This window comes from Bactrocera tryoni, chromosome 5 (genome assembly GCF_016617805.1).
Source record: "Bactrocera tryoni isolate S06 chromosome 5, CSIRO_BtryS06_freeze2, whole genome shotgun sequence".
NCBI classification, from domain to species: Eukaryota; Metazoa; Arthropoda; class Insecta; order Diptera; family Tephritidae; genus Bactrocera; species Bactrocera tryoni.
Window position 1 is genome coordinate 56,431,392 of NC_052503.1, and position 22,655 is coordinate 56,454,046.

The window sequence follows — 22,655 nt, forward strand, 5'->3', positions numbered from 1 at the left end:
TCGCTGCAATAACTGAGGCAGCCTCAGCGGTTCCAAGCGGTTCCGTGCACCGTTTACTTATATGTGTATTTATTGTACTTGTGGAACTTATGTGAGTACTAGAGTACGTTTCGCGTGTGTGTGTTCTTGTGCTTAGAGTATTTGCTTTTATCGGTCTTGAGGGGAAGAAGCGTGTAACCATGTGCTTGATAACGCGATTATAAGAAAATCAGAAATGGAGTTTATGAGCCTAGCAGTGGAGTATATGTGTACATACTATGAATATTTGTGAAAATTTGCGTTGAACATTGTTAGAGGAAAGATCAACTTGGGAAATCAGCGGCATGATTCCCCTCTTTGACCCTAATTTTTCGTACTTTATTCAGAATTTTTGATTTTGGAGAAATATGTATAAATAGCTCTTATAAAATTTCGTATTTTATTATCTTCAGTGAATCAAGATCCGCCTCTTTATATATAGCAATAAAAATCATCGGGGGTCAGACTGCTGCAGGGAAATTTTAAGTTTTACAATTTTGTGCCTAAATTAATGAGAATAAGAAGGTAATCTGAAATCGACTGCAGAGGAAAAAAATTCTTGAAGTTTCTTAGGAGTTTGGAATTTTTTGTTTTGTGTTTCATCGGCGATGTTATGTATTGCTTGTAAATAATTGTCTTTTTACAACTCTTAAGATAGATTTGACGTAGTCGAGTTATAAATATTTTATTCAAACCGATATGGTATATTTAGTATTATACTTAATTGCTTTGGAAGAAATATTTCATAAGAACATATTTGTTCTATTTTTTTTAATTAAAAAAATAATTATGATATATTTGCTCTTCACTAAAGTCATACATACCCAATCGTAGAGTGTAAAAAGATCCATCGCTGTTAAAGTTTATAAACGAACACGCACTTCTCAGTTTCTCTCACCGCTTTCCCGCTCTTCTTTCATTTCGACAACTCTGTTAAACAGCATCCACAAAGTGCAATATCACAGCTCATCGCTGTGCCCCGTCCTCCATGGGTGCACATGTGGAGCGGCGTTCCACAGAAACACATCACAGTGTTCAGTGTTTTTCAAAACTATTTTCAAAACTATTGTTTCACATCACACACTTTTGTATAAATATATATAGACAACTACAAGCTTATAGGGGACTAAATGAAAAGTGTGCGGAATGCACAGCTCTCAGCAAGCAAACGCGGAGTGGGTGAATACAAACACAGGTGCTATATATAATTTGGAATAGTTTCGTCAGTCTGCCTCGTTCCACGCGACAGGTGATTGGGAAGAAGAGCGATCAAGTCACTTTTAAGTTTAAAATTTTAGGCATTGACAGAATTGATTCAAGTGCGCGAACGCCTAAGGGCCATTGCTCCGAGTGCCCGACAACCGATCAGCATTCGTTAGTCGGTCAAACTCTTGACTTTATATTGATACATTATTGTAGACATTAATGCATGTACATATGTACAGTTGTGTTCATTGAGAAAGCAGCACAACAGAAGCGGAAATATACTTTATAACGGTTTGATATTTCCTTTCGTTAGTTGATCGAAAAAGCACAAACACAAATCAAATTTGCTTAGTTTAATTTTCTTCGGCGATATGTAAACTTGTGAATAGTACATTTCAATGAATAGATTATTATTATTTAAGCTACAATGTATTATAATATTGGAGTCTTTTTATAATTTTAATGCGTAGCAGACCTCACCGCTCCAACGAAGATAGGTTTTTCACCGGTGAGCTTACATCTGCGCCCGTTCTGGAACAGCCTGCTAAAGATGCGGTTTAGAAGACGGCGTTTTTTATAGCATTTGATATGCCTTCATAAAGTTTCTATAGATTTAAGATCCGTGGACTGAGCTGGCCATGGTATTAAAATAATAACATGGCATATGGCAGTATAACGTTCTTTAATTCCCCGCATACACATTTTGATCCATAATCCCATCCATCATATGTATTGGGCCTGTACAGCTATAAAAGAAACAGGTCCATACCATACTTTTAAGGCCACCGTTCTTTACTGTCTGGCCGCATAATTTGGAAGATGCCCCATCATCTGGAAGCTACTCCACCAAACAAGACCAGTTGGCATCCATCTGTCCAAAAGATATTACGACATTTTGAAATTGGCCAGGTCAAAAGGCTTTTGCACTTTTTGGCACTACTAGGCTTTGAAATGCCTTTGGCTAAGTAAATGCACCTTTCGTGGACTTCACGGATTCAAATTTTTATTAAACAATCGTCGCCAAATACTTATATCGCTGAATCTCAAATTCAGAGACGCTTTTATTACCCTAGATGAAGCAAAAGGATTGCGTTGGCTAAAGCGCACTATGCGTCGGTCCTCTAAATGTATAGTTTTGCGTGTGGGAACACATTTTTTAGACTTCAGTTCATAATGTGTGGCTTTGCATATCATCTGGCCAGATCATTTTAAACGAATTTGTATTTCTGTATATATTTTATTTTCCTTTACGCACTAAAATTAAAAACTTTCCATTGTTATAGTGCATTGTAATTTAAATAATAGTAATCTACTCAATGAAAAGTACTGTTCACTAGTTCACAACATTTACATTTGTACTTTTCGCGGAAGAAAATTAAATACTGCTATTTCAGTGAACAGCCAAAAAATGCGTGGATGCGCGCAAAAATATCAAAAAACAAGTAAGAAAGGGAAGATTTACCTTAAGATGTAAAACGTGAAACAGAGGATCTGAATCTAAGCAATTTAATATATAAATATACTCTGTATAACTCATACACTGACCGACATACAGGTATTTGTCATAACATTTGTTAGAAAAACGTAAATCATTATACATATGTATGTAGTATAGGGTCCCAACTCTCATATACTACTCGGTATTGACCCGATTTTATCTATTAACTGTTATCATGCCACATACTACAAATATTTCCCTGGGTTTCACTGAGGTACCTCACATACATACAATCACCAATCATATCTAGCAAATTCAGCGGATGTTTGAAAATAATGATAATAGTTGTATGGATGTAACTCAAATATTGACCGATGTATGCAGCATAAAGTCACCTGGAAGTTCAGAAACCTTTATATATGGGGGCTCAGGGAAGCATTGTTCCGATTCAACTCATTTTTGATACACAGAATTACCATTGGCAGGAAAGGATTCTGTCTGAATTTCAAATGTATGTCTCACACATTGACCGATATTTCCGGTTAAAAGTCAACTATAGATACTGGGGTCCGCATATTCGGTACCTACGGGCTGGAACAGTTATGCTTGGATTTGAACAATTTTTGGTCATACTTAAAGGAATTATTAGCGCAAATTTTTACCCCGTTATATTAATTACTTCTTGATTTGTGTATTAGAAAGTGAAAGAGTCATATGGAATTTAAAATTGTGTTAAATGAGAAGTAGCCGTGGTTGTAGTCCGATTTCGCCCATTTTCACAATGTGATATAGAAATCGGTATCGGTAGATATGTGATATGACCAAAGAGTGGGCGGTCTCATGCCCGTCGTCCAATTTTCACACTGGCTCCCATCTCGGGGGTAGAATTTAATGTTTTTGGCGCAATTCTTTTTTTTTATTGCTCATTTAGTAGTTTTGAATAGTACCGTTATATGGGGAGTGAGCGGGGTCATCTTCCGATTTTCTCCATTTTCACACCGTCGTTAGGAGTTCTCATAATATTTGCGCTGAGCCAATTTCGTTGTTATAGCTTTAGTAGTTTAGATATCTAAATTTAGTAATTAGTTATGACCCGAACTCGTAACGGACGGACAGACAGACAGTTCAACTTTTCTCATCTTCTTGATCATTTATATATACATATACATATATATATATATTTGAAGGATGGAGTCATTTGTAGAAGTTCAAGTGAGGAACCGCCGTCTAAGAAGATCGATGGACGTGACTAGGACTGATACGAGTAGGTTATTGTGGCATTTACTACAGTGGGCATACAAAGGAGCGAGTATATAACCCTATATCTATCTCGCTTAGTTTGAGGTTTGGTTAACAAAACTATAATACTTTGTAGTAACAGGTTGCCAGAGTATAAAAACATTAAAACTAAAGAAATCTGTTGGGATTTTTCTATTTTACAAAAACTATTTGCAAGCGATCACCTAGCGAAAGGAAATATGCAACAAAAACGTATGCATATCAGTTGCTTTAAAACCCAATAGTAAATCGCGTTGGCTCACAATATATATACGTATATATTTTCAAAGGGTATAAGCCCGAAATTGGAGAATGGAGTTATCAATTATTTCGTACTGAGTATTCAATCTGCATATATAAAAGCGAGCAAACCACTGTTGTGCTACACGAGTTGACACAGCATCGTCTCCGTAAACTTCACAAATTTCATTTCTGGCTTGCGTGGCATTCTTTCCTTTTTTATACAAAAACTTCAAAATAAAGCGAATTTCTTCATTTTTTCCACTCATTTTTGAAGAGCTGTAACAGCTTTTTTTCAAATTCCCCGAATATATATACATATATTTTTTTTTGGGTAAATGAAGCTTAAAATTTCACCTTTCCAACACTATATTGTTGTGAGTGACGACATGTGACAATGTGATTGATAGTACTGGAGATATACGACTGCAACGACATCTATTGACAAAATACGAAAAGACTTTTTCGACTACCAAATATATAACACGACGCAATCGAAAGGACGCTGAACACACGTTTTTTAAATGCAGACTCTGGCAAACAGAACAAATTAAGGGGTCTGTAGGATAATCTTAAAAAAAAAAAAAAAAATTTTTTTTGGCATTTTCTGTTCCCTCATAAATAATAATACCGCTCGACGTTCGGAGTGCACACCTCAAGCTTTAAACGCGTTTTTCTCAAAACACACTTTTTTAACTGGCGGACATGATTCCGGTCGAACTACTCAACCGATTTGCTTAATTTTTTTATGTTCACAAAACGCCTGGCTATCGTCCTTACTAGATTCATAATTTTTTTTATAATTTATTGACACTGTTATGACAAAATTTATGTAAAAAAAACATGGGGAAAATTAGAAAAAAAAAACGTTAACTACTTTATTATTTATCAAAATTTTTCATGATTCTAGTAGGGACGATAACCATTCACGTACTTTTTAAGAATAAATTGGGTTTTTGTGTTTCAGATGATCCAAACATGAGAAATCATGTCCGCCATAACGAGGAAAACTGGAAGAACGTGAAGAATTACATAGAAAATGTTCTACGGATAAAAAAACGGGAGCTGAGAGAAATGTGGAATGCCACCCTGAAGAAAGCGTTCCAAGGGTAGGCTTCTTGGTGGAGTTTTTTGGTGCAAGTGGCTCATGCCATTGCTGTACGAAGCAAAGATGATGCGGAATTCATAAAGAATAAACAAAAATACATAAGGCTTGGCTAATAATTTATACTAGAAGTATACTGCAACTTTTTAAACATATTTTTAAACAAAAATGAGAACGACTACTAAATATAGCTGGAGTTAAGATAGGTTAAAGTCTGAAAACTCTGGTTTCATATTGTCAAAATCTTTGAGAGACTAGGATTCCGCTAACATCGACTCCATTCTTTTTAGCCGAACAGTAGTGTATGAGTATCCTTTAAAATATTTAGAAGAAATGTGAAAATATAGATTAGAATACAGAGATAACTTAAACTGCAATCTCTAACCATACTTCAACTCAAAAATTTAAAGTATTTCCAGCGAGCTTCTGAGATCGCATATTATAGTGAGAAAATAGAGTTCAATGCTATAACTTTTTTCTCCATGGATCTTTATTACTTAACTTTTTAAAGTATGAATTCTCTTTAGCAGATTAAAGAGCATAAGGTAAAAATATGGCTTTAGCTTAACTTAACATTTTCATAAGTTCACTTTCATAGCTTAGAGGTCTAGGCAGGAAGTCCGACACGGTTTATGCTGCTCTAATATATAAATAGGTAATTAAAATGCAAAACTAATTATTTCAAAGTAATAATTACTTCTAAGAGTATTACAGCTTCACTGTCTCTGCTCTATACTATTTGAAGTTATCGAAGCTATTTAATAATGATAAACTTTGAGAATTGTTGAAAGAGATCTACATATGTACGTGTCTACATGTCCACAACTCTTGGAAGCAAATCGCACCTATTTCATAGAGATTTTCTTTGTACAAGATGTAGAGCTGTAGTTATATAAATTTACAATTTTATAATTACTGTCGAATGCCAAAATATTTAAACTTCTCCCATTCAACTTGAAATTTTACACAGCTGACTGTAGCGAATAGCAAAAACAACCAGATTTGCAACGAGCACACTTTTTACAGGTTAAGTTCAACACTTTACGTAAAATTGCACGCACAAAAAGAATAAGAGAACCGCGAACTGAAAGTTCCAAAACTTATGAAGAACGAACCGTAAAATTATGAAATCGACGAAATTATAAAACACTGAATATCCATTGGGAACACATAACCAACTACGCAAACACCACAACTGCTGGCCACTGGATTATCAATTATTGCAGCATTATTTTGATTTTCTCCTTATTGCACACAGTGACCCTGTGTCTTAAATATTTTCGTGCCGATCAAATCAAAACAATCGCGCTACGCTCGCCGATACGAACGCATACGAAAGCAGGCGCCAACTGCCACACACAAGGGCTATTGATTTCGATATCGGCCACAGATTCACTGTCGCCAGCGGCAGAGACCAAGCACCAAACGAATTATTGAGGCGAAACGCAATGCAGCGAACTTGAACAAAAGTTCTAATTTGTGAACTCCCGAAAATGGTTTTCGAAAACACAATGCTTAATGAAAGTGAAACGGCAAACAGAAAACAGAAAACTCGAAATAATTTAGTTGCCAACATACTTAGTGGTACATTCGAGTGAAAGACATTGTTATTGTGGGGAATATGGAGTATTTTTTTGACACCCATAAAATTGTGGTCGCTGCATGGCAATCGTAGCGGGAGCGGAGCGGGTTCATTGGAATATTGTAGAACGCTCCCACTTCCGCATACAGAGAATGCATGTCTTCATTTTATGAGCGATTCGGTGACTAAAAATAGTTTATTGTATTGAGGGCGACATACACATGTGTATACTGCTGCTGGATTTGATTAAGGAAGCATCAATTTACACTCAAGTTCTTAAGAAGTTGGGAGTTATTAATGTTGTTTATAATTATATAAAGTTTGTTTTTAAAAAAAGATTCTCTAAACGCATGAACAAGGATTTGTGTCTCATCAACAACAGGAATAGTTTGCTTGAACGCGGTTTATATTAAATTTACCATGAAGTGTTGAACATGCAGAAGGAACCGTCGGTGACCCTATAATGTACATATATAAACAAATGAGTAGCGTGTTGAGGCTGGTTGACGTAGGCATAATTGTATGAATTTGCCCATCTACATATATGCCAATCCGTACATACAGTAAACTAGTTCTTTAGTTTTCGAGAAATAAATCTGAAACTTTGCAAGAAGCTGCTCATTTGTCGGAACCAGCTATATTGAACAACTTCCGAATATGCATACCATACAAACTGATCGATCCTTGTACGCACAACTTTAAAAACGCTTTTACTTCACATGAAATAAATTTGGCATAGATTATTGTCCAAAGTAACACAAAAATATTTGAATGTATTCTTCGGATCACTGTAACATATATTGTATATATTATTAAGTAGCCTTAATTAGACGAGAAAGTTGTTTATATCAAACTACGTGAAAACGTTTTCCGTTCTAGTTACGTTCAGTTTTGGTAACACATATAGTTGCTATAATAAATGCACCTGTAACTGAATTTCGGGGAAACGTTGCTAAAGAACTGGAAGAGTACGACTTGTAATTGGAGCATTTAATTCTATTTTCAAATCGTTGGAAATTTTAAATGGATTTTCCTTGGCGTAAAGTATCAACATTTAGTTGAAACGGGTTAAGAATTTGCTTTTCTCTTATCTAGTTTCGGTATTTTATTTTATTATGGGGAAGGGCATTACTCTCTCATTCTTAGGTATCTTCTTCATACTTTTCCTTTCCTTGTATAGTTTCACAACCATTTTCCGTTCAAAGGAGTTGCGAAGAATGCGCGGTCCATATTTTACTTCTCAACCTTTTATTTTCGAATATACTCTGGAGTATTATTTATTTATTCATCATTAATGTACCCAATATATTATTGAAATGTTTTTATTCGATTTTGCACTTTTTTAACAGATTAAGGTAGAGCACCCCTATTATTTTCGCCAGCTTAAAACGATGTCCATCATTCTGGAGAACGCAATAAATACAATTTAATCTTATCTATTAAATATCGTTGCATGGTGACTAGTGATTCAAACCTATGTTCATATAAGGTTTTTTTGGGCTTTGTAATAAGCCAATGGGTTCGTCAGTAGTTTTTCTGCCGTCAGTGTAGTTAAAAAAACTATAATTAAAAATGTTATTAAATAACAAGTAATTAAATTAAAACAATCAAAATAAAATTTAAAACGAAATAATTAAAAAAAATATATTAAAAGAAAAATAATTACTATTAAAATTATAATAATTAAAAATCCTATTAAAAATTTTTGATTTAATTAAAAAATGTCCGACTTCTAAATATATAATACTTTTAAAACTTTCCATGAAATTTAATAAAATACATTGCAATTGATCAATGCATTAACACTCATTTTGTTTCTCATATAATTTATTTATTTAAATTCTTTAGCTTGTATATAAACAAAATACAATTTAATTAATAACTACATTTCATATAAAGTACTTACATATGTACTTCTACATATGTACATATATTACATATAAGCTACCTATGGAAAATGTAACAATTTTAATTCGTATAAAAATATGTATGTATATTTATTGTCGTTATAACATGTACATATGTATGTATGTATATCAATTTGGCAATGATGAGCACAGAGTCGTTGTGAAGTAAAGACAAGTAGTATAAAATCCTAATAATTGAAATATCAAAAACATAATTATTTTTGCAACTAAAATGTGTGAATTAATTACTACAAATATTGGAAATATCGTCAATATACAACAAATGTTGTAACTCTTTTTAATTGAACAATTTCTGTGCATTTGTTTTTTCAATTGTATAAATATCAAATTTGAACAAGTCTTTAACAAAAACGTTTCGTTGGGTATATTCGCACTTAGTGTTAAGGATACTTATTTATTAAGGCATATTCCGTTGTATCGTTAAGACAGTGTATTATATAACGCGCCTACCGCAAGTTGGCGTGCATCAGTCATTCGAATATTTAGCTGATTAAAGAAACTATGAAATTGTTAATAACGCAATTTCTATAATAAACCTAATTTCTATTTTTATGTTTTATGAGTACCACAAAAGGCGTAATTAATTGAAATTGGTTGCTAGAAAAATGTGAAGTCATTGAAAATGTGATGTTTGTTTATATTTATGAAATAATTTACATCCACTAAACTATTTCAGTGTTCTGCATTCGCTACAGATGGCTCTTTCTGTCGAAATTTCGTGGAATATTTATAGAAGTCGGACATTTCAAATGGTTTGGTTTCCTCCTGATAGGGCCGGAAGGTGGCCGGCTTTACAACAGTTATATTTTTGGGTGACTCAATTCGTATATCGGTTGGTGCTAGAGTACTGGGAACAGACGCAATACCAGTGATCGTTGTACTTATACCCATAATCTTTTCGCTATCTCTCGGTGGTGGTCGTGGCGGTGGTGGTGGTGTCAGCTGTGTCGGCGTAGTATTAGATGGAGTGACAGGTTTCGGCGGTATATACTTGAATGCCGTTGTAGGGGTTGGCAATTCAATAGTGGTGCTGTTGTTACTACCGTCCAGTGGATATGCAGCTGATATTGAAGGTGACTCCCTACTATTCAGATAAGACGTAGACTGGCTAAGTTTTGCGTAGCGACCATCATCATCTTGTAGCATTTTAGTTTGCGAATAGGGGTGCTTATGGGAAGCAGCCGACATAGAGTAATGACGAGGCGCACCCGACATCGATTGAGAAGATAGTTTTGTGCGTTCTCGAGAGCCGCTTAAAACACCAGTGCTAACACCAGCGCCAGACGAACCCGGATGCATTTTATTTGCTGGTAGGCGTGAGCTAGTTGTGTTATGAAATGTGTCCTGTCCATGTACATTACTACTAGCTGGAGACTGACGTACTACCGGGCCGTCCAAAGAGGATTCCAACCACTGTTTTGGCTTGGGCGGTTTCGATTTTTGCATTTCACTATTATACGATGAAATAGAAATTTCATCTAGAGGTTTAGTCAAAGTTTTAATAGACGCTGCTGGCAGCGCGGCAGACGTATTATAATACGCATTACTTGATAGCATATCACTCGATTGCGATTTGACGTCAGCGCTTATTTGGGTTGAATTGTAAGCAATCCCCTTGTGTGGTGGTGTGTGTGGGGACACAGGTGGCAAATTACTTTGCGAACGCCAGCGTAGATTATGCACCGCTGCACTGTCCACATCAACAGAAATGTATGAAGGAGCCAACGAAATGGCGTCTAATTGCCTGCTAGATATCTGTGTTTGAGGATGCGAGTGCAATAAATTGTGCGGTTGCAATTGGTGTAGTGTCAAAAACTGCTGCTGTTGTGGTTGTTGCTGCTGCTGATGCATATATTTCTGTTCGGCCCCTGCTGCAGTTACCATTAACAAATCTTGCTGATAAGAATGACTCTGTTGCAAATACGGGAGCATTTGTGTTGTTGCGACACCATGATGTGTTGGTGATGCTTGTGGCGATACGTACTTCTTAATATTTTGACTGGACTTAATGAAACCACCATCGCTATAGTTCTGGTGCGTGGGTGATAAATAGTAACGATCACACTGCACCACAATCGGTTGCTGTTGAGGGGAAATATGTTGCTGTCGTAAAGTGGCAACATTAGCTGAGTTGACCGAATATAAGGAAATGCCATCGACTGGATACTGGCGAAGATGCGATTGTGATGGCGATATTTGTTGATTGTATTGTTGCAGTTGCTGCTGTTCGTCGTGCGTCTGATGCTGATGCAACTGTTGTTGCTGATGGTGATAATGCTGATGTTGCATCATAGCAGCATATTGCATCTGATTCTGCAACATTTGATGTTGCATCATTTTCTGTTGTTGTTGCCTTTGCTGTACTTGCAGATAATTGTAATTGCCACTTAACGTTTGTACTGTAGGTGTGGTATTGCCTCTCTTCCTCAATGATTGAGACTTAGTTAGCGGCATTTGTGTTGCGTTGGCATTAAAAGCTGGTGGATTAGATTCACCATTGTTAGAACTACCGCCTGGATAGTTGTCATACTCCGATGAACGATTCGAAATTTCAGACTGTCGATTAGCAGTGTTATTATTATTGTGATTCAACTGATTTTCCTTGCAGCTACTATCCCCAATTGTCTTTCTCCGCAAGACGGCTGTACTTCCAATGTCACTACTTCCATTTCCGCCATGTTCCTTTTTATACTGCCGCGCCAACATTGCAAATATTTCATTTACATTCAAATACTCATAGTTTCCATTAAGTATTTGAGTTTCTTGCTTTTGTATTTGTTGTAACAACCAATTTTTTTCGCTCAATACCCTTTCCAATTCCTGTTTACGTTGTTCTAGTGTTTGCCGTTTCAACTTTAATTCTGCATCATCCGTAACCTGTTGATTATTACTCGAATTATCGTCATTGTTATTGTTGTTATTATTATTGCTATTGCTATTGTTGGCCCTTGTACCACTCCCCCCGCCCTGTGGATTTTCATCATTTGCATTGTTTCTTGTAGTGGCAGCCATATTCGGTCTTTTTTCTTCTTGGCGGATTGTCCTCTCATCAAAATTATCTCTACTGATAGATTTTAACGTCCCTACAACAGTCGCGGTCTTTAGGTGCATTTGTGATATCGTTGTTGAGAGTTCCGTTTCTTACTTTGTATACTCCTTAATATCTTTCAGAAATAGAAAGCATTAAAGGTTGGGCAACTTTTGGTTTTAAAGCTCTTAAATTCCATAAGCTCCGCATTCCGCTTCCCTAAAAGAGAACACAAGGGGAGTGGTTCAGCAAAATCTCTTGACACTTTAGATGTTTGGTTTGTTGTTAGTTTATATACAATGTTTTTCTTTAAATATTTTACCACAACCGGTTAAACGTAATTCACTTTTCAATATCATGTTCATAATTTCAAATATTTAAATACAAACTCATTACACACAATAATTAATTTTAAGCAACGAAAATATTCTGTTTTAAACAACACAAGTGACATTGGTATTTTTCAATATTGAATATCGCAAAATATGTTCTATTAAAACTTCAGCCGAACTAGATGATGGGTGATGCAGTTGAAGGTTTTACGAACTTAATTTATGAAACATTTTTAGGAGCTTCTCCATAAAGGAAAGAATTGTCGCCTCATAACTTAATTCATGTGTCTACAGAGATTAGAAAAAAGTGCCAAATCAATAGAAACCCAATTGACAAAACTTATCTAAATAACGCCACTAAAGAGCTACAAGAAAAATTTATAGATTTCAAAAATAAATCGATTTCTAAATATGTTGACAGCTTAAATTATAGAAACAATGAAGACCATAAGGGATGGAATGCTACAAGATATCTGAAACGACCTCAAAAAGAAATGTACAAATTAAATTGGAAAGAACGTTCACTGCTTTTAATAGGAGTGATAACAACAATGATGCTGATATAGCCCATGCCAATTGCCGTTTGAAAAAATATTTTTGAGTAGAGTACTGCCAATACTAGAAGAGAATAAATTGATCCCAGAACATCAATCAATAATTAAGCTTTGCAGTTACAATCTTGACTTCATTCCATGGGTTTTCAATCGGATTCAAGTCAGTGCTTTGGGCCGACCAATTCAAAATTTTCAAAAAATATTATCATTTTTATTGATGGGTTTAATCGTTTTGATTTTTTTCTTTTTTTTTTAACTTACTGTTTAACAACACCATATATGATGTTTTTTCATTAAAATCAGTTCGTTAAAATCAGAGTGGTGTCCACTCAAAATCAACTCTGGTACAATAACTCAAAATTAAATACAAATTATTTTATTTAAATTAACTTTCAATCAAAAATGTATACGATATAAAATGTTATGTTATTCATGGGTCCATGGCTGTATACCTATACACCATACATACGTATTTACGTACAAACATATGCAATTATAAACGGTGTACCATAGTAAATCTTTACAGTGTATTTTTTATTCCAATATGTGATATTAAACTATTTCCCAACCATATGCAGAAACTTGAGTTTTTACGAAGTTTGTCCAGACGTATCGGATTTATTTACATGTACATATGTATGTATGTATGGACATATGTGCGGAAATAATATATACTCAATATTTAATTACCACCTTACAACGGCTTAAGATAAGCTATAACTAATAGAAAACGCTGGCAGTTTGCAGCGAGTTATACAGTTGTAAGCAAGCAATAAGGTTAAGTCAGGATTGAAAGGCGTGAAAATTTGCAGTTAATCTTTTATTCTTGCAGGAGGATTTTTTTTTAATTACAGTTGATTTTAAAATTACTCTCCATGAAATAAATTTCAATTCAAGAAATTTCAATTCAATTCTGTCGAACAATGTATCAAAAGGGTTAATTTGATTAAATTTGGGTCAACACCACTACCACTAAGATGATCATCGCGGTACATACTATGTATTTAGTTATTTGGAATTGTTAATAGTCTTTGAAACTTAATTTCTAAACTCACTTTACCTAATTTTATTTGGATAAACGTGTAATTTACATAGGTGCCCCAAGGAAGAAAGCCTCAAAAATTATATTTTTTTGTCTTATTTTGACGCGAATGTTACAAATCCATGAGTGAATACATATTTTTTCTAATTTCCATACTTCCATATTTCAAAAAAAGAACTAATAAATACATTTTTTTAATGAACGACTCCTTTCCGGACGGAGGCCTTCGCCCGCGTGTCCTGATCGATACAAAAACAGAGTGTTCATAATTCACTCGCGTCCAACTTCTGCATGCAAATGAACTATGATAGTGTTGGATAGATCACTTTCCGGTCACGAATATGTAATGTTTGAGCGAAAATAAGGCGGTATAAAAAAACATCATTTTTGAGGCTTCCTTCGTGGAGGGACTTAGACTATACATTTACCTTTATTTGTTCAAAATAAGGGCCTTGACTTAGCAGTATATAATATTTATATGTTTTGCAATTGCAACTACTTCGAATTGCGTAAAAACCATACTTACCTTATGTTAGAAATCTTGTTGAACGTTGAATAAACTCTTTACACAATAAAGGAGAATTCTTAGTTTAAATTGCATCTTCATTTGCTATAGACGAATTGGCGAAATGAAATGTGACTAAGCTCGAATTTGGTACTTGTGTTCAATGTACAAAGAAAACCCAAATAAGGTAAACTAATGATTGCTAACAAAGTATTTCTCGCATAACAACAAACACACATATAAATGAGTGCAGTAACATCATTTGAAATCTAAAAAGAAAAAAGAATTTTTACAAAAACAATGTACACACAAATGTAAACTATCTATTTTATTATTAAAACGGCATTTATTAATAATTTATCTTTGACAAATTGTTATTCCATTTAGCATCAAGCACCTTTAGCAGCTGCTTCTATACGAGTTTTTTCATTTGTTGCCTTTGCATTGACAACGCTGGCTACCAAACTTTGTTTGCACTTCACTTTATCAATTCGAGTTTCTTGGTATTTAAGTCAATTAAAATATAGTATTTTGTTAAATTTGATTTAAAGTGTCACAGTAACCCAATTTAAAACATTTTAAATTATTTGCGGGCAATCTTATTAAATAAAACTTATTTGAAGTCAATAAAAGTATAAGAGAAATTGAAGAAACGGAAAAACTGGAAATTCCTTCATAAGAAATGAGAAAATGATGGAGAAGCTAACGATGTTGCCACATGATTTTATATGAACATCAATATTCGTTCGCTATTAAAGTTAGGGATAGATGTATATTAGAAAAAATCTCACACATAATGACTGCTCTATTCTTTTATCTTTTTGAAAAGCATATGATATTTAAACACTTGGGGGACAGCTACATGTTCAAACTATATATCGAGATCAATCAATCATCAAAACTAAGTAATACAGCCGTTCCCACTAAAGTCGGGTCTAAGTAACCGGAACGGACTTGGATTTTTATCCGACCAAGGACTGTCAACTCGGCACCATACTCGAAATTACTTCAGGAACGTTTTCTGCCTCTACAACAACAACATCAACGAAAAGCAGAGAAAGGCAAAATTTTGATTTGAATAAAACTGTGACGAAAACGTATATGAGAACAAAATTGAATTGACGATAAATATCCAGAATTAACTAGACAGTGGTATTCTTAATTGCCAGAATTTAATTTAGTTTAATTAATTTTAATTAATTTCTTTTCAATTTAACTTTATTTTATTTCTTAAATACGAAATTCTGACAGACATTAGCGAGATTCTCTTGCTCTTGCAAGATTGCAGATTGCAAAAATCCTATACCGAAATATACAAGGGCACGAGAGCACCCATTGCAGAATCTAGTGATATATGAACGGCTGATTCGGTCAATTTATTGTAAATACCTATTGTGCATGGCTATTGTGTGTGTGCACCTTCTGCATTCATTCTTAAAACTGTAACAAATCTTTATAATTTAAATAGAAATTATTAAATCTATTTAAAATTTACATTCCTCAACAATTTAACGTCAAATATGTATTTAAGTAAAATGGCAGCTAGCACAGGGTTGCAATTATTTTTTTACGTGTCATTGCACGAAAATAAACATGGGTTTTGGTCTGACATATTTTACAGCTGTTGCATTAGGTGGAAAAATCTGCAATTCATGCACCGTGCAAGGGTTTTGCAAGAGCAAGAGAATACTATACCGAAATATACAAGGGCACGAGAGCACCCATTGCAGAATCTAGTGATATATGAACGGCTGATTCGGTCAATTTATTGTATCTACTGGCTATTGTGAAAATACATTTAAAAAAACTGTAAAATCCATTTCAAAACTTAACTGTAACAAATCGGGTGACCCATTTCTCAACTCATTCTTATTATATAAATGTACTTATAATTCATAGTAGCGTTATTTAATATTGTTTATTTTTCTTAACATTTAATTTGAATCTAATTATTCCAAGGTTAGACAGTGATTAGTAAGTTAAAGTAAAATGTATGTTTTATAGCTATTTAACTCCTTGAGAAGAGTACAAACGCTGTATAATAAGAGTACCGGCAACCCTGATGTAATGTCATCCGAAAACTTTGTTGTGGACATATCGATGGAATTATTTGCACGCGTGTTAAATCCCTTCACTTAAACGGTGGGTCTTTGGAAAAAAAATATGTAATATAAAATTAAGTAAAAATAGTTTGTTAAAAGAAGAATATATAAATGTCGTTACAGATAATTGGAGCATTCCCACTGCTACGCTCCGCTTCAGTGAAATTGTGGAAAAGTCAATCCCATTATTTGAAATCGAAAGCCAAATATTGTATTAGCGGCAGCATATTAAATTTTGCCAACAAAGCTCCATTTAGTATCCAAAACAACATTGTAAATTCGATTAACAATATTAGTATAAAACCTGACACAACTACACTTAATTCAAAAGACTCGGCTGCAAATTCTAATTGGGGCACGAAGAAAAGCAAACGAAAAGTAAGGTTACGCTTTACAGACATGAGTAATCCAGAGATAGAAGCAAAATTAGCACCATTGCGTGCTGCTGTGCTGGAGCAAGGAAATTTGGTTCGGGAACTAAAAGTGAAAGGCGCGTCTGAGATAGACGTAAAACGGGCAGTGGCTGAATTAAAAGCCCGTAAAAAGATATTGGAGGACCGTGAGCTAGAACTAACTCCAAGTGTCGTAACATTCGATCGATCGAAAATGGAAGATTTGCTAAAACGTCGTTTCTTTTATGATCAAAGTTTTGCAATTTACGGTGGTATAACAGGCCAATATGACTTTGGTCCAATGGGTTGTGCATTGAAGTCAAACATCCTCTCTCTGTGGCGTCAATTTTTCGTATTGGAAGAGCAAATGCTTGAAGTAGATTGCTCAATATTAACACCAGAACCAGTACTAAAAGCTTCTGGACATGTCGATCGATTTGCGGATTTGATGGTGAAAGATGTCAAAACTGGTGAGTGTTTTCGGCTTGATCATTTGATAAAGAATGCTTTGGAAAAATTATCAAAGGAGAAAACTGCAACACAAGAAGTAAAAGTCGAATGTGAAGACATTGTTATTAAACTTGATGGCATGAATAAGCAAGAGATGTCTGATGTACTTGCAAAGTATAGCATAAAGTCACCTTTAACTGGTAATGATTTGACTGAACCGATTGAATTTAACTTAATGTTCGCTACTCAAATTGGGCCTACTGGTTTAGTAAAAGGCTTCTTACGACCAGAAACAGCGCAAGGTATTTTCGTAAATTTCAAGCGATTACTTGAATTTAACCAAGGAAAATTGCCTTTCGCCGTGGCTCAAATTGGTAATTCATTCCGCAACGAAATCTCTCCCCGCTCTGGACTTATTCGTGTTCGAGAATTTACAATGGCGGAGATTGAACATTTTTGTGATCCATCTCATAAAAATCATCCAAAATTTGAAAGTATTGCCGATACTCGTTTGACACTTTATTCGGCATGCAATCAAATGGATGGCAAATCAGCTCAACAAATATCAATTGGGGAAGCTGTAAGAAACAATTTGGTCGCAAATGAAACACTAGGTTACTACATGACAAGAATTCACCAATTCCTTATGGCAATAGGTATAAAACCAGAATGTCTTCGTTTCCGTCAGCATATGAACAATGAAATGGCCCATTATGCTTGTGACTGTTGGGATGCAGAATGCCTTACCAGCTATGGCTGGGTAGAATGCGTTGGCTGTGCTGATAGGTCCGCTTATGACTTAGGTCAGCACACTCAAGCTACTGGGGTAAAACTGGTGGCTGAAAAGCGTTTACCTGAACCGAAAACCATTGAAATCGCCGAAATCGTACCAAACAAACAAACTTTGGGAAAAACTTTTAAAAAAGATGCAAAATCAATTACAGATGCATTATCGAAGCTTTCCTTGAGTGATGTGAATGAAGTAGAACAAAATTTGAAAGATAAAGAAGAATACGTCCTCTCTCTACATAATGGTAGTGAATTCAAATTGACTCCTGATACTATATCCGTCAAGCACAGCACTAAAACGGTTCACGTAGAGGAAATTACACCAAGTGTCATTGAGCCATCTTTCGGAATAGGTCGTATTATGTACGCATTGCTTGAACAGAATTTCCAATGTCGTGAAGGTGATGAACAGCGTTGTTACTTCACACTACCATCTGTGGTTGCACCATTAAAATGCTCAATATTGCCATTGTCAAATAACACCGAATTTAATCCATTCATCCGTCAGTTGTCCTTTGCGCTAACCAAGGCAGAGCTTTCACATAAAGTCGATGACTCAAGCGGATCTATTGGTCGTCGCTACGCGCGAACTGATGAAATTGCCATACCATTTGGCATTACCATTGACTTTGATACACTAAAGGAACCACATAGTGTAACTTTAAGAGATCGCGATTCTCTTAAACAGGTGCGAATTGGCATCAATGAAGTTACAGAAGTGGTTAAGGACCTGTGTACTGGAAAAGTGCATTGGTCTCAAGTTATGGAAAAATACCCCATATTTGAACAGCAGGAAGCTACTAAGTGAAAAAGTGCATTTCAAATATAATTATGTAAACATTTATAAAATTTTCGATTTTTGTAATTTTAGAATCTTTCGTTATAACGGTATTTAAATCAAGCTAAAACATAAACAAAAATTTAAAAGCCTTTTTAATACATCTATATAATTGGGTGATTTTAATTAATTAATAATATTTAAAAAAAAATTGTTTCCTAAGTATCTTATACACAGTATAATATACTATATGTATATTGACCTCTTCCTCTAAGGGCCGTTCTCTTAATGTCTAGCTCGCAGCTATCTTGTTAGTTATGGGTAATTCACATAAAATTTTAGCTTCGCTTTGCGTCAGACATTTGTTTTGACGGAAAAGTTTGGCGTACGCTTTTGAAAGTGCGTTCACATAAAAAGTTTGTGCCAAGCCAAATTTTAAATACCTCATCTTTTTGCGCTTTGCCAAGCAACAGTCAGTGTTATTAGGGGAAGACAATGAAAGCAAAGCACTCATTGTAGCATACCCTTTTTTACTGAATTCCGTTATTTTTGTTTGGACTGTCACGCAAAGCGGGGAAGGTATTTTGTGAATGGGTTTTAACTCTGGTCAAAAAAAGGTTCTTTACCGAAAGATGGAGTCTTGGTTAAATTAACAAGTGCTCGACTGAAGTGCAACACATAGAGCGCGACAGACTGCAACCGACCTCTGTTAAATATTAAAATACACACGTCCTAAAGGACACAGTTACTTAGACAGCTGCACGACTACACGACTGTAGGCCGACAGTTGTCGTTCTCGCTAACTTCAAAATATTTTTATATTTGCCAACGACAGCGGGGCGACAGTAGAGAGGAGTGATGCAACGAATATGTAAAATTATTCAAAGCTTCAACAAACCTGACGTTATTTTACAAATAAAAGCTCTGTTTTATCATTTGCAATAACAATTGATAATTTAAAATAAAAATATTTACCTATTTACTTATTTTCTGCATAAAAATTCACTTTGAACAAAATATTAAAATTTCATTGAAGTGAAAGGTATTATATGGCAACAACGAAATTGTGTACATACAAAATGGACAGCTGTGTTGTCTTGTGTATATGCCGGCCATTGATATGTCTCTGCCTTCTTACAAATGTTCGTGTTAAAGAATTCACGACGACATTTACATTTCACTGTCGTGCTGCCATGTCGTGTCGCGCTCTATGTGTTTAGCACTTGAATAAACGGCATTTAATTACGGTAACCGTGACTTGTATCGTAAATCAATCACAGGGTGTAAAAATGACTACTTATCGGATAGAAGTAAAAAATGCACCTTTGCAAACATATGGGTGTTTGACAGCTGATGACGAAAATATATACAAAAACATGTGGTACACATCGGCGATGCCATTCGAAAATTTATTAGAATCCAACTCATTTCTTACGATTTAGTTTCTCCTTTTACTGTTATAAATATAGCTTGTAGTTTATTATTATTATGTTAATTTATTATTACACACAGAATTTTAGTTTACCCACAAAGCTCAATATGATAGCATATAGAAATCTGACACTTCTTCCATATGGATTCCTTTGCGGATTGGATTTGAGAATGTAGGTGTATTTGCTAAGCGTGTAAATTGTCAAAAGTTAACAAAATGCGTTGAGCATAGTTCACCACACTAGTATGCAAGAATAAATTTTAACAGTGGCGCCTAAACAGAGCTGAGAGAATGTGAATAAATATATTTATAATATTTATACATACAGTGAACCAATTAAGTTTTAGCATAGAATGATTTTCTACAGAAAATTTTGTATAAAAGCAATAATAAATATGTTTATGAAATTATTTTTTGTGCATAGTATAATTTGTAGAAATATGTATATATTCTTCTTTAAGCTATGTTGCATTGGTCCCGTTTTTTGGAGACTTTTAGTAGATAATGCTAAGTTATGAATAATTAGAGCACTTGACTTTTAGTAATGTTGTTAGCTTCGGCGTAGACTGAAAAAAATGGATCATGGAAAAGAAATAACTATTGAATTGGAGAATCTAATCCTAAATCTACATTTACAAACAAACAAAAAACGGACGCGAGATTGGACAAATAAACCACTACATAAACAGTGGCAAACTAGAAAGGGATAACAGATCTGGAAGGCCAAAAACATTTTTAGGACGGTAGGAGCGATGTATTGTTGGGGCATTGGCTCAAGATCCATAAATTTCAGCAGTAAAATTAAATGAAAAATTCAGGAACAACTTGGAAAAACATTTAGTTCACAAACAGTCCGAAATACCCTATATAAAGCCGGTTACCATGGTCGTGTATCTTAACGCAAGCCTCGCTTTCTCACTAGAAGAAGAAGTTGAATTTCGCTAAAACACACCTAACCAATCTGAAACCTTTTGGAAAAATGTCATATTCAGCGATGAATCGAAATTCAATTTATTTGGATCGAATGGTTCAACTAAAATATGGCGAAAGCCCAACCAAGAGAATAATACAATATTATAAAACAATTAAGCATGGCGGGGGAAATGTTCTGGTATGGGGGTGTATAGCGGCAAGTGGAGTAGGCAATTTAGTTTTTATAGATGAGAAAATTAATCAGCCCTATTCTGCATTTCTACTCGAATCGAAATTTTCTCCGATTGGCAACTTTGGTATTCTGCGTTTCGATTCAACTTCGAAAATTCCAATTCTATGTATTCTGCATTGCGATCGTAATTACGTTTTTGTACGTTGAAGTTTTGTTGGCGGAAAGCCGTTATATATTCATTTTTGTGCATTTGGATAAAATAATTTCCTCAAATACATATGTAAGTAAAACTTTAAGATTATAGTTGTAAAAGACATAATGGTGGTGTCCTTGGTTGTTTGTGCTTAAATGATATATTTTGATATGTTTGCAGGTCAAAAGTAACAACGGCAGAGCAATACGAAAAATTGTGTGATATGATGGCCACGAAAAGAGATATTGCGCAGGGCTTCCAAAAGCGACCGAAGGAAGAAGTACAGGAGTTTTGGGAGGAGGTTGCAAGGAATTTAAATGCACTTGGCCCACCAACAAAAGATTCCAATACATGGAGAAAGGTAAGGTATTACCTACAATTAATTTTAAAAAATTAAGTTAAATCTAACGTTTTCGTGCAGGTCTGGATTGACTGGAAATGCTACATGAAGCGAAAATTATCGCATAACAAAAAAGAAAGGATGAGCACCGGTGGAGGTCCTTGCCGTTTACAACGCATAAGCCCACTTGATGAAAAGGTGATAGCTTTGACGGGTTTGGAAACGGATGATATCCCTTCAACCAGTAGAGCTAGCAGCCAAAATAGAGAGGCGAGAGCAGACAAGCAGAGCACTTCTTCATTACTTAAGCAACAGATACAAATCAAAAAGAATTTTATGCAGAGACGAAAAAATTCAATGAAGCTGCCTTTGGTAAAATGGAAGAAGTTACTTCATATTTACGACACATGAATCGTTCTCTAGAAACTTTGGCGGAGACTGCAGTGAAGCAACCTGAAGAACAGAAGCGACACAATAGAATTAAGGAAGAGCTGGTGAAGGAAAAAGTAGAAATAAAAATGCAAATGCTAAGATTAGGTCCAAATTATAAGCCGGATTCAAAGTAGTCATTTTTCAATTGTTAGCTTTTAATTTATTTTACTATTATTCATTTATATAACGAGCTGTGAAATGAAATAAAAGCATTTACTTTTTTAATATAGGAGCTGTAAAATGCACTGATGCAATTGTTTTTATTTAATAGAGTAATGTAGGGCATATTTTGAATAATGCATTGCTCTCCTCCTCAAGTAATATCGCTGCCGCTACTGATTCCATGTTAGTGTTTAAAAAAAAAACGCGATATAATTTCTTTATTT

At 34.8% G+C, this 22,655-nt stretch overlaps 4 protein-coding genes across 15 annotated transcripts in view; 2 read left to right on the forward strand and 2 right to left on the reverse strand.

Moving 5' to 3' along the window:
• The window catches only part of LOC120777944 (pericentrin), a 64,800-nt gene extending 63,834 nt beyond the window's left edge, over positions 1–966 (reverse strand). For 6 of the 10 annotated variants that reach the window (XM_040109549.1, XM_040109553.1, XM_040109552.1 and 3 more), the window contains exon 1: positions 843–964. In XM_040109549.1, coding sequence (XP_039965483.1) covers positions 843–869 — 27 coding nt within the window. In that variant the 5' untranslated portion in view covers positions 870–964. Of the gene's footprint in view, positions 1–842 lie in introns of all 10 variants that reach the window. The other 4 variants (XM_040109557.1, XM_040109555.1, XM_040109554.1 and 1 more) reach the window with 2 other exon arrangements.
• Positions 967–8,781: 7,815 nt separating this feature from the next.
• LOC120777946 (basic-leucine zipper transcription factor A) lies at positions 8,782–14,825 on the reverse strand. The gene is made up of 3 exons (XM_040109558.1): positions 14,654–14,825; positions 14,278–14,525; positions 8,782–12,042 (listed from the first exon to the last, which is right to left on the reverse strand). Exon 3 carries the CDS (start codon positions 11,904–11,906, stop codon positions 9,468–9,470), a length of 2,439 nt encoding a protein of 812 aa, XP_039965492.1. The 5' UTR covers positions 11,907–12,042; positions 14,278–14,525; positions 14,654–14,825; the 3' UTR covers positions 8,782–9,467.
• A 1,415-nt stretch (positions 14,826–16,240) lies between these two features.
• LOC120777667 (glycine--tRNA ligase) lies at positions 16,241–18,909 on the forward strand. Of its 3 annotated transcripts, none has more exons than XR_005705525.1 (2): positions 16,241–16,398; positions 16,482–16,574. XR_005705525.1 is itself a non-coding variant. In XM_040109123.1 (2 exons), exon 2 carries the CDS (start codon positions 16,470–16,472, stop codon positions 18,795–18,797), a length of 2,328 nt encoding a protein of 775 aa, XP_039965057.1. In that variant the 5' UTR covers positions 16,340–16,398; positions 16,447–16,469; the 3' UTR covers positions 18,798–18,909. The 3 variants fall into 3 exon arrangements, 2 of the variants coding, with proteins under 2 accessions (XP_039965057.1, XP_039965058.1); XM_040109123.1 differs by having other exon boundaries at positions 16,340–16,398; positions 16,447–18,909; XM_040109124.1 differs by having other exon boundaries at positions 16,363–16,421; positions 16,482–18,909.
• A 2,710-nt stretch (positions 18,910–21,619) lies between these two features.
• Positions 21,620–22,365, forward strand: LOC120778632. Its single transcript, XM_040110527.1, has 2 exons — positions 21,620–21,858; positions 21,919–22,365. The coding sequence occupies exons 1-2, from the start codon at positions 21,721–21,723 to the stop codon at positions 22,246–22,248; spliced, it is 468 nt and encodes a 155-aa protein (XP_039966461.1). The 5' UTR covers positions 21,620–21,720; the 3' UTR covers positions 22,249–22,365.
• The last annotated feature ends 290 nt before the right edge of the window (positions 22,366–22,655 follow it).